We start from the raw sequence: 17,768 nt of genomic DNA, 5'->3' as shown, positions 1-17,768 counted from the left end.
CTAAAATTTTCTTAACGATTTTTAAGAACTTTGCAATTCAACATTATGGGTTCATAGGAGAGTTCTTATGTGAGCCTCATGTTTTATAAATTTTTATTTGGGTCCAATGGAGAGTCCTTCTTGGTGCCCTTGCATTGGTGATCTATCTAAATATGAGGGAGAGTCCTCCTATAAAGAACATCCAAAATTAACCAACTATTTTATAAACACGTAAATAATTTGGAAGTGATTAATGCCAGTAATGCCTTATGAATAATTATACCGATGATGGGATCTTTCTTCATTAACAGAGAGTCCTCATTAATGAAGAAAACTCTCTAGGTTATAATTAACATATCTCTTTTGAATTAGAGTCCTAATTGAAAGGAATGAAAATCTTTACCCATATTAATCCAATTTTCGCACACATACCGCACCCTCAATTATTTGGATACCAATGACAAAATCAATAATGCGTGAGCCGGGAGTCCTCCTCACTCATTGTGAATCTCTAGGGACCAAATAATACCTCTTCGGAATTAAAGTCCTAATTTCAAGGAGGAAGGAATTTAATAAAATAAACTTATATATAATAAATTTAACAGACTCAATCCCAACTCACTTTGAGGCTGTCCCATTTACTCCTGTTCTTGGGAAACCCAGAATAATGAAATATCAAATATTCCTTTAATAAATAACGAAAATCAACATTGTAATTTTAACCCCAAAATTATTGGTCTTAAATTATAAAGAGTACATTATTAAATCTACTTGGCCTTGTTGAGGGACGATGTGGAGTGCCTAATACCTTTCCCACACGTATACGAACCCCGAACCTTAAATTTCTGTCTTAGAAGTGGTCTAACCATTTCAAAAACAAAAATGGTTTTCTTTAATTTTTCATAAAATTAAAGTGGCGACTCCTCATTTTCTACTTCGGTGAGAATCGTCTAGCGACCGCAAAACTCTTGCGACAATTATAATAATAAATGTTTAATTAATTTATGATATAATTAATTAATACCTATTTAATTCTTTTTATACATATATTAATAGTAGTTTTCATGATTATTTCATTTAAAATGTAATAAAAATACTTTATTCAAAAAATAATTTAAATTTCATGAAATTTTTATATTTTATCTCATAATTTATATAAATCGATATTTATTTTTTATAAATTATAGAAAATATATTAAATTAATAAGAAAATAATATTATTTTAAAACATATAAATATAATTTTTTCTGTTTTTAATATAATTAAAAATTAAATTACTAATAATGAAATTAATTTTAATAATAACAAAAATATATAACATTATTAATTAAAAAAAATATTCTATTTTATTAGTTTTAAAAAATATTGTATCTAAGAGTAAATTTTTTTTATTAATTTGATATATTTTTTTATAAAATATTTTTTTGACAAAATTTTTATCACTTTACATAAATTTATAATATAAAATAAAAACATTTCATAACAATTAAAATTTTAAAATATCATCTTTCTCTATTGATATAATAAATATTAAAAATATATACTATTTTTCAAAAGATGGATTTCATAATTTTAATATTATAATTTTAATTATTTTTAATCATCTTTATTTGTAATTAAATTTTTGATGCAATCATATTTATAATTTATTTTTGAAATTCTACTTTTATATAAAAATATAATTCAGATATGATTTATGCATAAAAATATAGATATTTGATTAAAATTTAAAAATAATTATATTAAAAATTAATGATAATAAAATATGGATAATCAAAATATCAGTTATATTGCATTTGATGTATAATTATAGTGAAATAAAACATTCAAACGTTTAAGAAATATTAAATAAAAATTTTATAAAAAATTAATAATTAAATAAATATTATAAAATATATTTAAATAAATAAATTTTGAGAATAATAATTAATAATTTTTTACAGAAATAATAAAAAAATAGTGTTAATCAGAAAAAGATTTGAAAATATTTAGGTAAAATGAAAATATTTGGTAAAAGTAGAATACTTGATATGTATCAAATATCTTATATAACACACTATATATAGACAAATAAATGAAAACCATTTAAATAAAAATTTAATTATAATTAAATATTATTTAATTGAAAAATGGTAACAAAAGCATTTAAATTCAATTTTTATAGCAGTAAAATATTTTCTATTTACTTAGTTGTTTCAATTAAATTATTATAAGTTGGCCATAATGATAATTATAATAAGTCTTAATTAATCTTAGAAAAGTGAAATAAAAATAATATTAAATTATTAATATAAAAAATAATACATACTAATTATAAATAAGTCAAATCTATATTTTTTTTTTATAACTTTTTATGTAACTATACTTTTTAATCTCAAATTTTTTAATAAAGATTTCATAATAAAAATAATAGAAAATATAATAATATAATAAAAATATTTATTAAAGATATGAAATAATTTAATGTTGATTAAATTATATGATAGTTGATTATGAGATTACAAATTAATAATCAATTTTTTTTAAACTAATAGACATTAATGACTTATTATTATTATTATTATTATTATTATTATTATTATTATTATTATCTTTTAAATTATTTTTAATTTTAAATTATTATTATTATTATTATGGAGGGTAACATATGAGAAATAATATTTTTTTAACAAAAATTTTATAATGTTAGTATTATGATGGAGGGTAACATGTGACAAATAATATTTTGTCTCTCAAATTTTTTAACAAAGATTTTATAATAAAAATAATAGAAAATATAATAATGTAATAAAAATATTTATTAAGGATATAAAATAATTTATTATTGATTAAATTATATGATAGTTGATTATGAGATCATAAATTAATGATTAATTTTCTTTAAACTAATGACCATCAATGACTTATTATTATTATTATTATTATTATTATTATTATGGATGGTGACATATGGCAAAAAAATTTTTGCATAAATGAATTTATAAAAAAATAATATAAATAAATTTAAATATTTCATTTAATTACAAAAGGTCTTAATTTTTTAAAAATTAAATTTTAAAGAAAATAATAATTTAAATCATAAATGTTAAGGTAGTATTATAAATAATAATAATAATAATAATACTTAAGATAGAAATAAAAAAATTAAATAATAATTAGTATTTATAAAATAATATAAATAATTTTTAAATATTACATTTAATTACCAAATGTCTTATTTTTAAAAAATTAAATTTTAAAGAAAATAATAATTTAAATTATAAATGTTAAGGTAGCATTGTAAATAACAATGATAATTAAAAGATAAATTAAAAAATTTTAAATAATGATTAGTATAAAGGATAATATTTATAATTGATTATAAAATCATAAATTAATGATCAATTTTCTTTAAATTAATGGTCATCAATGACCTATTATTATTATTATTATTATTATTATTATTATTATTATTATTATTATTATATAGTAAATAATATTTTTACATAAATGAATTTATAAAAAAAATAATATAAATAATTTTTAAATATTATATTTAATCATTAAAGGTCTTAATTTTAAAAAATTAAATTTTAAAGAAAATAATAATTTAAATTATAAATGATAAGGTAGTAATATAAATAATAATGATAATTAAAAGAGAAATAAAAAAATTAAATAATAATTAGTATTTATAAATAATATAAATAGTTTTTAAATATTACATTTAATTACAAAAGGTCTTAATTTTTTAAAATTAAATTTTAAAGAAAATAATAATTTAAATTATAAATGTTAAAATAGTAATATAAATAATAATGATAATTAAAAGATAAATGAAAGAAATTAAATAATAATTAGTGTAAAAGAAAATATTTATGAAAGATGACACGAGGTAAACTTTTTAAAAAAAGTATCACGTGTCATTTCTTTATATATATATATATATATATATATATATATATGCTCATTTATGCTTCAAACCTATTTAAGCCTATTAATTGTTTACGTGCAAAAATACATTAAGGGTACAAAATTATTATTAATTCTCCAGACTATACAGTTGAAATTTTAAGTTATGAATTTCTTTACAAAATCTATGTCTTTCTTTCCTGATTCATCATGACAATTTAAGCAACCCTAGATTATGACAATTTGATCCTCATTAGCAATATATATATATATATATAGAATCACCATAAAAATTTATCGATTTAAATCTGTTGGTAATTACTAAGAAATTTTAAAATCCAATATTAAATTGAAATATAAAGGTTCAGTGTTCAAGTTACCAAAAGATTTGAAATTCTTTGATAATTTACTAATGGATTTCAAAACTTGTTGGTTAATTACTAAGGAATTTCGAATCCTTCCCCCTTTTAATTTATACCACCTGGTCAAGTCTTTGGAAGAAAAGGTTTTCATTTGGAAATCTGTTCTCAATGCTATTCCAGTAAAACTTAATCTAGCGAGGAGAGGTATTGTTGTCAACCCAGTGTGGCCCATATGCAACATGGAAGCTGAAACCATTAAGCATGCATTATTTTGGTTTGGTTATGCAAAAGCCGTATGATTTGCAAGTCCAATCTCATATAATCCGTGTCCTTTGCTGAATGGTGGACTGTCACAATGGGTGAGTTTAAATCTGATGAGAACTTCTTGAATTTGATTGCTACAACTTGCTGAATAATATGGAAGGAAAGGAACAGGAGTCATCTTTGACCAAGGAAATCTTGATCCTTTAGCAGCGGTAAATCATATTTCTCATAGTGTGATGGAGTTTAATCATCAGCTAGCTTCAACAATGGATGTCAGCCACTCTTGTACCCAATATCCAGATGTATTGCCATGGTTCCTCCTTTAAAGGGTACTATCAAATTCAATATTGATGTTGCGTGGAAACAGGGGTTCAAAGAAGCAGTTATGGGTATTGTAGCTAGAAATTTCAGAGGGGAAGTTGTTGATGGGGTTGCTAAAAAGGTCATTTTCTACTTCCCATTGGTAGGTGAAGCCATCGCAATGGTAGAAGCTTTTAAATTAGCAGCTGATTTGGGAATTGGAGTCGGATTTGGCCATCCTTATTTCGACTCTAAAGAATCCTCTTCAAAGCCCTTGTTGGGAATTTCAAGCCCCGATTCAGGCAATTCTTGCTCTTATTTCCATGTTCTCACATATAATTTTTTCCCTTCTTAAGAGATCTGCTAATCAGGCAGTTGATATGGTGGCTAATTTATGTTTTAAAAGTTAGCTTATAATTGGGTTGTTAACTCTCCTAGGGAACTTGTTGCTTTGTTTTCCTCCGAGAGCCTTAGGGCTTTTTAATGCATTTTAGCATTTCAAAAAAAAATTATGGATTAAAAAGCTAGCAAGTGAAACAGCATGAGCAGACCAAAAAAAATGAAAAACTAAGCAATTTTTCACGATGAAGACAAAAAGTGGACCACCCATTTAACAGAACAATTTAATAAAGCAAAACCCAAAAGATTTACACAATTAAAGATAAAATAAAATAAATATATATTTTTTTATTATTTTTATTAAAATTAATTAATGATAATTTAGAAAGAAAGTTGAACAAATGGATCAAATATATATATATATATAAATGGTAAGATTAAATTATTTGATTTTAAAAATATAAACGGGATCATTTCCGGCATTACCAAGTTGCTTGAATCCCTCAGCAGCAAGTTCAAGCACAAAACAACCATCAAGAACCATCATTTCCACAAATTCATTGCTGTTAACAGCGATGGAAACCTCGTAACAGGAATGAGCTTTCTCTTCAAGTTCTCTGATAGAATCAAGGAACAGTTTTATGTCCTTATTAGTACGCTTGAGTACATGGTGTAGAGAACGCCACTTATGGCGATCCATTTGGCGTAGGCGGTTCTTCCCATGGTGGTGAGACGCCAAGGAGACAAGCTGAGGAACATAAGCCTTGTCATCCCCTTCTCGCAGGTAGTGGGGGACTCTGTAGATGCACAACTTTGCCCAGGAACCTGCTGCATCATCTTGTCGAGCTTGTTCAAGATTTTTGTTGATACTAATCACCCATTCAGAATCAAGTTACTTGGTTTCCTCTTTGCAGTTTTCACCAGGCAGCTCCTGTTGAGGCTGTTCTGGAAATTCAATAGGATGAGCATTACCAATAGGCGATTAAGGGATTGCAGATACCACCGTTTCCCTGAGTTTTAGTGTGACAAGATACCAACTTAGGAGCTCTCTGGGGAACACTGCAACCACGTCTTTAGAGGAAAAAGCAATGGCAGGCACATGTGATTTTGGTTGAAAAAGGAAATCTCCCAAAGACATGCAACTCTTTTAAGTTGCAGGGAACAAACTCTTAATGACATAAAATAAAGGAGTATCGAAACCTCAGGATGCAGAAATAGTAACACTTAAATTGATTTGACCCAATTTTGTTGCCCTCATGGACTGCATGGCTCCTTGGAATAATAATTTTGAGGAAAATTTTTCAAGGTTTGTTGTTCTATTGTTATCCACTTTGGTTATACTTATATCCTTATAAAAATCAAGAACAAAGGATTAAATATTAATGGAGTTGAGAGGACATTAATTAACTACTAATTATTTATCTTTTAAATTTATTAAAAAATATTTCAATGTTCATTCTACGGTTGATAGAAAATTTAATTCTTTAAATATTATGCTGTGGATCCTAACAATACCTTTTTCAACAATCCCACTTAATTTCTAAACTTTTTGCAGACAGAAATGAGACATAATTGCCCACCAATATGAATATGGTTCTTGAAATCTTTTTCACTTGCAATGTTATGCTAGAGGAGAGGAGGTGGGACAAAGAAATTAAGGACGTGCAAGGCGGCAGAAGTTGTGTATTAAAATATGTGTTAAAAAGCCATTGTTTAAGACATTACCAATTATATATTTTGGGACTCTCCTTTGCCCTTATAATTAATTACAATAATTTGGATCTTAATTATAACAAAGTCAAAGGCCAACAAGCAAAAATGCCAAAATAGAGCCATTTAACACACAAGCTTAATTAATTTTATGTGCAACCAAATCCCCTTCAATGAAGAAACAAGATATGGAACAGACAAGTGGGAATCAGGAACCCCTTAAGTTGGAATACAAAATTCTACATAAATTTTAGGCAACTTCAGCCTTATTCAACTTTTTTCACATATATAGTCGAGATGACGTTATTAATGCATGGAACAAGTGCAAGCTTTTCTTCTTCTTCTTCTTCTTATTATTATTATTATTATATTGTACAATATCCCTAACCTAATAAATTAGGATTAATTTATTCACATTAGATCAGCTTATTAAAGGGTAAAGCATTTTCAATGAGCACTGTTTCCATCTATGATATTCGAACACTCAACCTCACTTAAAAGATAAGAGTATCCAATTATTAATATCAAATAGTTTTTTTTTTTTATATATATATATAGTCTTTGGCACAATCTAATATATGAAAAGGGTTACTAATGAGCTAATAGTCAATTGTTTATTTTATAGTATAAAAATTTAAAATTCAAATTCAAAAATTTTTTTATATTGAATAAAATTTCAAAATAATATAATAACAGTATTATTACACTTATAAAGATTGACTCGATAGAGCAAGAATTACTACTAATTTAATTAATATAACACTTATTAATATAAATAAATAAATCTAATTAATTAATTTTAAGTAGTTTAAAGTAAACTTTTAATATTTATTAGATTATATTTATATATATTTTAATGTTACTTTAAATTTAATTATTATTAATAAATATTTTTAATATTTATGAGTAATATATAAAAAAAATTCCATAAATGTGTAATTATTTTTTTAATATTTATAAAATATTAATTTTATATATTAAAAATAAATAAATATATTATTTTATATAATTTACCATATAAATAAAAGGATATACTGGAAAAATTAAGTTTTATTTGTTCACTATAAATGATTGTCTTTTAGTTTTATTGTGGATTAAAAGTTAATAAAAGCCTATTCCTAGGTGTTGATTTTGGTTTATCTTGTGGCTCATCTGTTTCTTGGCTTTGGTCTGGGCTGTTTTTTAGTTCCTTAGTGTTGGATCATGGAGTACTTCAGACTCTACTTTGATGTTAAGGCTAGACTCGTGCTCCGTTTTTTTTCACTTAGCATGTCAGATTTTAAATTGAACATTTTGAGATATTAAATTTTTTTTAATTATTAATAAAAAATTTAATCATAAAAAAAATTAAAATTAATAGGATTACATCAAATCAACAAAAACCAAATGAGATAAAATAAATCACGCTGAATCATTTTTTTTATTTAATTATATTATAAATTTAAAATAATTTAAAAATTAGTTTAATTAGTTGGTCTGTTCTGAATTTAATACAATGTACAATATAGATGGGAGGGAATTGTAATAAAAATAAAATTAGTTTTATTACATTTTATGTGATAATTTAATTAACATAAAATAATTTTTTAAAAAAATCTGTAATAAAATAATTATTATGAGATTATATGTAAATATACATATTAAAATAAAAATTATATAGTTATCAATTTAGCTCAATTATTTATTACTTTATGGATTTCTTGAGTTTAATATTAATATTTTTAAAAATTATTTCTATTAATTAGTCAAATCAAGTGGATGAAAAAAATAATTAAAAAAATCTCTTATTGACCCACCAAAGAGTCATTGGATTATTTATGAACAAGTCACGTTTGGATTCAAAGCGGTGGAACTAAACTTATATGTTGAATCATTTTTAAAACTGTGAAATTTTAAATTTTAATTTTAATTAAAATTAATGAAATTAAAAAAATGGTAATCAACCCTAAAATTATGAGAGTCTGAGCCTCATTTGCAGCAATCTAAAATTACATAGCACATTTATGTTCAATAAAATCTTTTTTGGATATATTTTGAATTTATAGAATCATTCTCAATGTGTGTATTAGATTTTTAGTGGGGTTTAAATTAATAATTTGATGTTTTAAAAATTAATTTAAATAATATTAAGGGTGTGAAAGGTGCAAATTAAATCTATTGTTAAATGATAAAATAGCTTATCAAACTTCATCCGTTTAAGCAACTTCCAAACATAGCCTTTTTCCATTGTATATTATATTACCATATTATAAGTTGAGAACATTTTTATTTTATTATTGCAAGTTCTTTTTCTCTTTTTTTAAAAAAGAGAAAAGCTAAAGGTAGATCCACCATGGTGACATCTACTTAATTCAAGAGGTTAAATGTTTTCAAAATGGTAACGTAGTTAGAAAAATCAATTTTGGCTTTTTGCCCTTTTTAACAAGTTTGAAACGTTGGAAAATTCTGTTGAGCTATGCCTTGAATTATTCATAAAGCAACAGTTACATGCTCTTTAGAGGCATTCATCTACATGAATTTAATAGAATTATTCTTCGTCTAAGAAATATTTATATGAAGATTGATAGATGAGTGTGTTTGTAAATGACAGTGGAGGGCTTGGGTGTGGGAGGAAGAATAACAGAAAAGGGATTTGGCAGCAAAGGTAAGTGTAGATCAAAATCTAGACTCTGAAAAATTAAATGTTTTGAACGTTACAAGGAGAGAATCCTTTGATGGTGCGGTGCAAATGTTATCAGTGAAGACGGGTTTCTGATTACGTTCCAACGGTTTGTAACATCCCACCTTGCAAGGTGGGATGAACAAAGCAAATTGTATACAATTTATATAATTCTGGTTTCAATTATAATTTAACTATTTTGGAGGTAGTGGATTAAGGTTTTAGAGTTATTTGGGCTAATTGTGGGCTGCTATTAGAGACACCCTGCGCAGGAAAAGGGCTTGGTTACAGACGAGGTAGAGCTATCTAAATATCAGCAAACTACAACACCTAAGGTCTGATGCTTGTCCAGTTGGAGAAGCTTGGGAAAAGAGTGAATTTTTTATTTTCCTTACACTTTTCACATGCCTCCCAATAAAATTGATTTTCCACAAACAAAATAATCAGTGGAGGGAAGTAACAAGAAGTGGCTTTTCGTTGTTGATATGGGCACAATCAAAGTCAGGATATACTGTTAGAACATTTGAGGTTCAGCATGTTATAGAAGTCATTTTCGATCTTTTAGAATCTATGGTTACTGATTTTCTGGTGGATGTGAAGTTGTGAAGGATTTAAAGGATGTGCTTGTCATGATGAAAAGGAATGGAGTAAATGACATATCTTATTTAGGGGAGCACTATTATTGACAATGTAAAAATACAAAATTAATATTTAAATTAAGAGTGAATTCTATATAATATGAGAGAATATACCCTCTAACAACGCTAAATAATATCCCATAGTTGAAATTTAGTTCTCTCTATTTCCCATATACAATTCCAAGTTATGCACAAATTTTACTACTTTCGGCTGAAATATTTAGATTTTGATTCTGGTTATCCATCATATCAATAATTACAATCCAATCAACAATATTATTTTGTAATTGTTAGAATTATTACTCAAAATTCTAGTGAAATTTGGACAAATATTTTTCTAATTTGAGTACGAGAAATATTCATCAATAGTATAAAGAAATATTTTCTATATAAAGTAAAACTCTTATTTTAGTGTTATTCATAAACTGAGTGTGACTCATAATCAGATTAAGAATTAAGGAATTAACATTACAAATAGAAAAATGGTGGAAAAGCTTATTTAGCCTTCAACTCATTGAGTAAGACTGTTGCCCATTGTAAAGATGAGTCTTGCCAATTATTGTAGATTTAACTTTGCCTATTGATAAAGGGTTTTTGTTCATTGCAGTCCTATGAAAGGATAAAGATTTCTGACTAAAGTGAAGAAGGACATAAAATTTAAAAAAGTAATTATTGCCCATTATTGAAAAGGCTCTTTTCATATAATTGAATATACCCTTTGCGTTGTAACAGTTAAAATAATAAATATATTGAATTATATCTAAAGAGAGAGATTAATTCATATATTTACTATAAACAATTTAATGTAACATGAAATCTCTTAAGTGTAATTAAATTTAAGAATAATATAGTTTGAATTCGTAATTAATGATTTATTATTTAAAAATAATAAAAAATAACATATCATAAATATAAGATAAATCACATAAATATTAATATTTTTATATATTTACTTTATTTTTCTACGGATTACAAGTTTCAACACTACACTGCACAGCAGCAATGAATGACAAATTTATTACAATGGGTTTCGTTTCTAACGAATCCAACAACTGAACACAAATATATATATATATATTCCTATTTAAAAAAGATTTATGTATAAATTTGGAATATTATAAGATCCTTGCATTTTCTTGGCAGCAGACGTGAAATAGACCTTCCATGAAACCAGAATATGAATCACCCTCTCAACTTGTACAAGGAAAAATAGAAAAATAAAAGAAAAAATGATGTGATTGGTGGAATTCAAACTCAGACCAACGTATCCACTGCCTTGACTGTAATAGCTGGCTTCTCAAATGTAGCTGCCAACCATGACCATGTGGTGGCGTTTTGACGCTTTTAAATCCTGCAGTCTCAAATTCACATAGCAGTATATGTGATGTTCTCACCCAAAAAGTTTCAGTTTTGCTCGGAATGTCTCACAGAAACCTGTGTATCCACCACTTTTGCTTCATGTTTTCTCTTACTTCTGCGTTTTGATCTGGATGATCTCGTCTTGGTATGCTTAACAGTCTGCTCTGAGATGTTAATCACTGGCTTTTCAGTAATAGGAGGTTCAGGAGGAACATCTGGCCATGGTGTTCGTTTTGATAGGACTGTAATTTCCAAAGGCGGGTCAATTATCCATCTGCAAGTGGCACAAAGTATCAGAAGTAAGAATACCTGGGAAACTAATCCAGTTGCTAAAATCAATCAAAGATATAAGTCATCTTTCACAGACAATAAAACTGAAAGCAAACTAAAATTTGAAGTAAAAATTATGATATCAACCATTAATATCCTGGAAGCATATGGGGATGAGAGAACATTCAGCAATTATGATTAAAGCATTCCAGAATAATCACATGGAGCAACTAGCAGGCAAAGATACCTAGATATCCTCATTTTGGCAGTAGCTAATTTTTAGGAAAAGAGGTAAAATGGTAGACAAAGCTTCAAACTTAAGGAATTCTTAAATGGTAAAGGTCTCTGCTTCTAGTAACCAACTAGTATCTGTGTCATGCAATGGTGGTGTACACCACTTCAATTCCAAGGGATGATGTCATGATGATATGCTTATTTGTGATCGAAAGTTCTCCCTTATTATTTTTTTTAATACAACTGAAACCACATTACTCCTCATAGTACATCCAGTCATAAAGAGACTTCTCCATTAACAGGAAAATACCTAGTAATTATTACACACGAAAGCCTATATGATTTATGTTGAGCTTCGGGCTTTGATGTGATGAGTGGTATGGCACTGACATTATTTGACTGTTATTAGGATTACCCAAAGCTGCCCAACTTGATTGCATCTTTGTGAATTATATTAGTAGAATCTCAATGCTCCAACGATGTGCACTATAGTTTGAGCTTTGGCTCCACCAAGGAAGGAGGGTTAAACAAACATTAACACATCGCATTTGCATGAGAATTTTAATTGCAATATAAAGGGGAGTAAAAGAATGTAAAGCAATGTTAATTAAGTTCACTTTGTTTGGTAATTTTAAAAGAATAAAAAAGTTAGTGGTTGTAAATACTTAAAAACTTTTCATTATAGCCTTTAAACCCCTACTTTAGGAGTCAACAAAAATGGATATTAGGACTTAAGGAGGTTTAACAAATGTAAATAACTTCCCATTACATCCTAAAAGAAAACCTCAAAGAGTTGACCTCCATTTGCAACCACTCTTCAACCCTTCTTACTTACTCCCATGCCCTGTTTAAATAACTTGCTAAAATTGCTCTTTTTTGCTATTTTAAGAAACAAAAATACTTTTTGGTTAGATAGCAAAAGACAATTTTCAAAAGGCGAAAAAGTTTTTTTAATGAAAAGTAAAATTATTTGAAATTGTTTTTTACTTTCCTCATGTTGAACAAAATTTACATATTTTACCAAATATAAGCATCATGGAGTTAAGGTGATCACATTATGGAGCTTAATTTGGTTCAATTTGCTACGAACAAATGGAGCAAACTATCTAATATTTAATTCACTCCATCCAAGACCAATAAACAAGCTCCTTGCATATCAACTTCACGATCACATTCAAGAAAGAAAGACCATCAGTGGGATAGGATACTTCATGCAAGGGCAGCACATACACACATCGCAAGAACTAAAATATTTTTGGAACACTGGTCTCTATACGCCCATGCTAATGTGAAACCCAAATAAAACATAAGGCCAGACCCTCACTCCTCAGCAATGAACAGAAAGAGTTCAAAGATCATCCAGTAGATGCAACATCATATCAGTGGATTACAAATTTTAAAGCATGAGTATAAAGCGAAGTTTTTACACAATAAACTAATAAATATCACATTGTCCACGAGATAGTTATCACGAAACCTTTCAATTTAAAAGCTTAAACTTATAGGTGAGAGCCCAAAAATAGTTTTAACATCTCTATCAATAGGACATTTCACCAACCAACATAATATGAACAGTCAGACACATAAAGCACTGGTGGTTCATCAATGGATTTAACATAGGAAGAAAAAGCTTTCAATGCATAGTAAATATACTGCCAGGCCTTATAATAGTTTGTTCTAATTTCTTTTCCCAGTCCAAAATGCACATTATGCTACAGGTCCAACAATGGAATACAAGTTTATTAAAGATTTCCATGTTCAAGTGTTAAGACCAAATCTACCTTGTTGTGACAGTGGAAGTGTTAAACCCACAAATCAAATACAATAACAATATCTATATGGTTCACTTTCTCAACATATGACCATGTCCACGGGTATTTCATTTCCATTATCAATTCATAAACCCTATTACACCCAAAAGATAACTCTCAATAAAGCTAATAATCATCGTAAACATATTAGATTGTCCATTTCATTCTCATCTAGACATAACTAATATATTTACTATTTTAACTTTATAAACACAATCCCTCCATAAGCTACAATAGACAAGAGTCCCTTCCTCTTGCACATAGGCCAAAGCCAAATAATCTCTCCTATAATGCTAACATTTATAGTGTTAGTTCCTTCAAATCTAACATCAATAGAAATTCTAATAAAAAATGAATTTTACTTAAAAAAAATAACACTAAAATAGAAATCCTAATTTAAATAAAAAATAATCCTCTATCCAATGAAGGAATATTATAATGCCCAAAGTAGGAAAATACATTTTGAAAATCACGCTAGGATTTGAGTCGTATCCTAACATCAAGAAATGCCAACAACCAAAGCAAGGCTACCTATGTCACAATTGATCAATCTACTCAATAATTCCCATGTGCTAGTACGTAAAGGACAAGTTTTGCTGCTTAAAACAAAAAGGGACAAGTTTTGCTTCTTCTCAATACAACATTAGACCTCATAATGGAATAAGTCAGCAGATAAGTTGCTTAGCAGCATTTTTTATGGTTTTTATTTCTCTTCATTTCCTTATTGATACACTAAAATATAAAAGAGCCTTAATCGGATGACAAGTGTATATCATGAATGAGAAGTTAAAAGAACCCGGCATAGGAAAAGAGGGGAGTAGAAGTGCCTGGCCCATAGCCAAAGAGGTCGGGAATCCCGAAAACATACTTAAGCTGGGCATAATAAGGTCGTAGGACACGAGAAGGTCAGACTAAAAGTCTATCTGAACCTAATAACTAATTATACTGCATAAATGCTTTCAACTATCACATCCACTAAGACTAAAATCAAACCCTAAAGATATAACTGGAAGCAAGGTGGGACCTAATCCCTAAGTCTCCGACCCTCCGACCTGTTTTGGGAAAAATCAACAATATCAACAAGTCGTCGAACATACCTATTTCACGAACGGGTCGAACAGGTAAACACACCAATCGGATGGACAAACTAGATACCACCAACCAAGCTTGTTAAGGTTGTCAGTGTTACAGAGGCACCTGATTTGACACCGGAATGAATATCAATGACTGAGACAGGCCACTTGCTAGAACTTTACACGTGTCAAGCGAAGATTGGTTCCCTAGTCCTATAAATATGGATTGACTCCCCTTAGGGAAGACAGATTTTGGTTGAGCCCATATTATGTTCAGATCAAACCACCCCCAAGAAGTCCTATTAAGATCAGACAACAGCTAGGTAACTGAATTAAGACCGAGTCTAGCCGGCCACCCTCTTTGACCCAGAACATGTGTCTGCATCTCGCAAGCCTGCCTGATCAAAGTTATAACTTATAACTATGCTTTAAATGCTATGACATTTTATTATGACAAAATGGTCTGGGACAGTTGAAACCAGTCAATTTGAAGATTATAAACTCAAAAAGAAAGGACCACCATAAAAGTATTTCACTCAAAGATCTGCCTGATCTAACTAGTTCTATGATTCAACTATTTAGAACCTAAGGTCATACTTTCGATAGAGGAGATAATAAATAAATAAACAGGTATGTATATATATATAGGAATATGCAGTATAATAATAGTGGAAGCGTAGCAAAAAGCAAAGGATTAAAAAAAAAAATTAAAACTTACCCTGGAGGAAATTTGCTATCGCTGCGAGCTTCAACACGAAGCCACCAAAGCAAAACTTGTCTCCCACAGCTTCCCAGTGGCTCCGTCACAGAAGGGTCCTTCAACAGAGATAGAGGACTTTCTATATCCGCATCAACAGAATCTAAATCCTTCATCCAGTCTGGTTTATCTTCAGTTTCCTTCCAAAGCAACCTAGAATTCATCACAAACCCAGCCCATTCCAGCTGTTGAGGCAGTACAGTTGCCCTATCATCGATAAGGATTGCACTCTTCCCTTCATACGGTAGAGAATTAAAGGTATGCCAACCAGCCAACTTGTTAGATGCATTACAAGCAGGACCTTGAACGGGCATTGACGACCTCTTCTCAACCTCCTCCTTAACTGTAACCAATGATGACTCATCGGCACCACCTGAATGAGCAAGAATCCCAATGGAAACAGCACCAAACCACTTCACATTCTGGATCTCATCAAATAGGTCCATACTATGCATATTACTATCATCAGCAAACATCACTATCCCATCTAGCTTCTGCTCTCTCACAACTCTGCTCCACCATAAAAGTAAATCTAATCGCATCAACAACACTAATAATGATAAGACCTATATGGTGAGACCAATCATATAGGTCTTACACTGAATTTGCTATTCAATTCAAAATTCTGACTTAAAATTGACTTTGTAAGCTTACTTTGAATGAAATCCAAATAGTAAAGAGTGCGAAACAAAAGCGAAATCTAAGGCTAAAATTGAGGAAGCCAAGAAGAAAAAAGTTTTACCTCAAAGCACGAAGCCGCATTTTAACCTCCAATTTATGCCGTGCCTCCCACGAATTCGGCATTCTCTGCTTGAATCCGATATGAATAGTCCTAACTCCAGATTTCGCGATAATAGCAGCGGTTTCATCAGTGACTCCACCGGCCTCTACCACGATCCAAACAACGCCATATGGGACCAGCATCAGCGAGTGCATAACACCGGTCAAATGCAGCCTCTGGAAAGTCCGTACATAAGTTGGCGTAACCGCGATAACAGTCTTTGGGCTCTTCACTCCAAACTGAATCCTCTGCTCTTTCTGAACGCTCTCAATTATCTGGTGCGCTCTCATCACCTCGGCCGGATTCGGATGGGGCCAAGGCCGGATCCGGATCCCATGGCGGCCAACGATAACTCTAGAGCTGACGGTTTTGTTAATTGCAGGCACTTCGGGGTTAACAACCGGATTGTAAGGGACATTAAGAGGATTGGCGAGGTCAGCGGTGGTGGCGAGCTGACGGAATGGCATGCCGTAGAGATTAGAGGCAGAGGTGGAGAAAAGAAATAGAAAAACTAAACGAGAGAAACGGAAACCGAGTACGAGACTAATAAGGCAGCAAACACCATGGAGAAGGAGCCAAAAGATAGCTGCGGGAGATTTAACCGCACTTTCAGCAGACGAATCTAACGGCGCTGATCCTCTGAAGCTGGTGCTCCGGCGATTCATGTAGCTCAGCCGCAGCGCCGAGAGCTTCATTTGGTATTCCTCCTCTTGCTAGCGCCAGAGAGTCAGAGAGAGAAAGGTGAAGAAGAAGAGGAAAATGAAGAAAAGGGATTTGTTTGAGTTAGTTCGAAGTATTGGTGAGGTTGGTTTGTTAAGGCGTAAGATTAATCAAAAATGATTTCTTTGAATTCACGAATCAATCATATTTGCTTATTATTGTCTTTGTTGCTGCTCTCTCCGTCTCTCTACAGTCATCTACGCGCACAGAAGAAAGAGAGACAAAATGATAGGGAAAGAGACAACAGTACCTGATTTAGGACAACTTAAAAATTAAATGTTTTTGATTGAGTGCTAATCTCCCACATTAAGACATGTCATCTAACTCTTTAATGACGGTTTGAATTCATGTGCTACTGCTCACTACTCTCAAATGAAAACCCTATCGAACCAAATCTTTAAATCAAGTGAAAAAGTTCCTTGCACATGTAATTGCCTTTTGTATATTTTCTTTAGTTGAAAATCCTTCTTATTTTTGTAACTTTCAAGTATTTTATTTTCTTATTAAGAGCATTTGGATTAATTTATAAGCTATTTAAATTAATTTATAAATTTTTAAAATAAATTAATTTATTTATTTATTTATTTATTTATAATATATTATTTGAGTTTATAGAAAAAA

The 17,768-nt window shown here is 29.3% G+C and overlaps 2 protein-coding genes across 2 annotated transcripts; both read right to left on the bottom strand.

The window, feature by feature from the left end:
• Nucleotides 1–5,577: 5,577 nt before the first annotated feature.
• On the bottom strand, nt 5,578–6,273 carry LOC110652162 (UPF0481 protein At3g47200-like). The gene is made up of 2 exons (XM_058149447.1): nt 6,170–6,273; nt 5,578–6,004 (listed from the first exon to the last, which is right to left on the bottom strand). The coding sequence occupies exons 1-2, from the start codon at nt 6,271–6,273 to the stop codon at nt 5,578–5,580; spliced, it is 531 nt and encodes a 176-aa protein (XP_058005430.1).
• A 4,781-nt stretch (nt 6,274–11,054) lies between these two features.
• LOC110652163 (beta-1,4-xylosyltransferase IRX14) lies at nt 11,055–17,411 on the bottom strand. The gene is made up of 3 exons (XM_021807695.2): nt 16,389–17,411; nt 15,608–16,156; nt 11,055–11,775 (listed from the first exon to the last, which is right to left on the bottom strand). The coding sequence occupies exons 1-3, from the start codon at nt 17,120–17,122 to the stop codon at nt 11,547–11,549; spliced, it is 1,512 nt and encodes a 503-aa protein (XP_021663387.2). The 5' UTR covers nt 17,123–17,411; the 3' UTR covers nt 11,055–11,546.
• Nucleotides 17,412–17,768: the final 357 nt, after the last annotated feature.

The sequence above is a fragment of the Hevea brasiliensis genome, chromosome 7, assembly GCF_030052815.1.
Source record: "Hevea brasiliensis isolate MT/VB/25A 57/8 chromosome 7, ASM3005281v1, whole genome shotgun sequence".
In the NCBI taxonomy this organism is placed as follows: Eukaryota; Viridiplantae; Streptophyta; class Magnoliopsida; order Malpighiales; family Euphorbiaceae; genus Hevea; species Hevea brasiliensis.
The sequence above is the reverse complement of the archived record's forward strand: the minus strand, read 5'-3'. Positions and strand labels throughout refer to the sequence as shown.

Bases quoted from the DNA above. Each gene is read 5' to 3' on its own strand.
- LOC110652163 (XM_021807695.2), bottom strand. From the start codon at position 17,122: ATGAAGCTCTCGGCGCTGCGGCTGAGCTACATGAATCGCCGGAGCACC. The intron at 16,157-16,388 runs GTAAAACTTTTT...ATGGTGGAGCAG, and splicing joins ATGCGGCTTCGTGCTTTGAG to AGTTGTGAGAGAGCAGAAGC. The intron at 11,776-15,607 runs GTAAGTTTTAAT...TGCCACTTGCAG, and splicing joins GATAGCAAATTTCCTCCAGG to ATGGATAATTGACCCGCCTT.
- LOC110652162 (XM_058149447.1), bottom strand. From the start codon at position 6,273: ATGTCTTTGGGAGATTTCCTTTTTCAACCAAAATCACATGTGCCTGCC. The intron at 6,005-6,169 runs GTATCTTGTCAC...ATGGGTGATTAG, and splicing joins CCCAGAGAGCTCCTAAGTTG to TATCAACAAAAATCTTGAAC.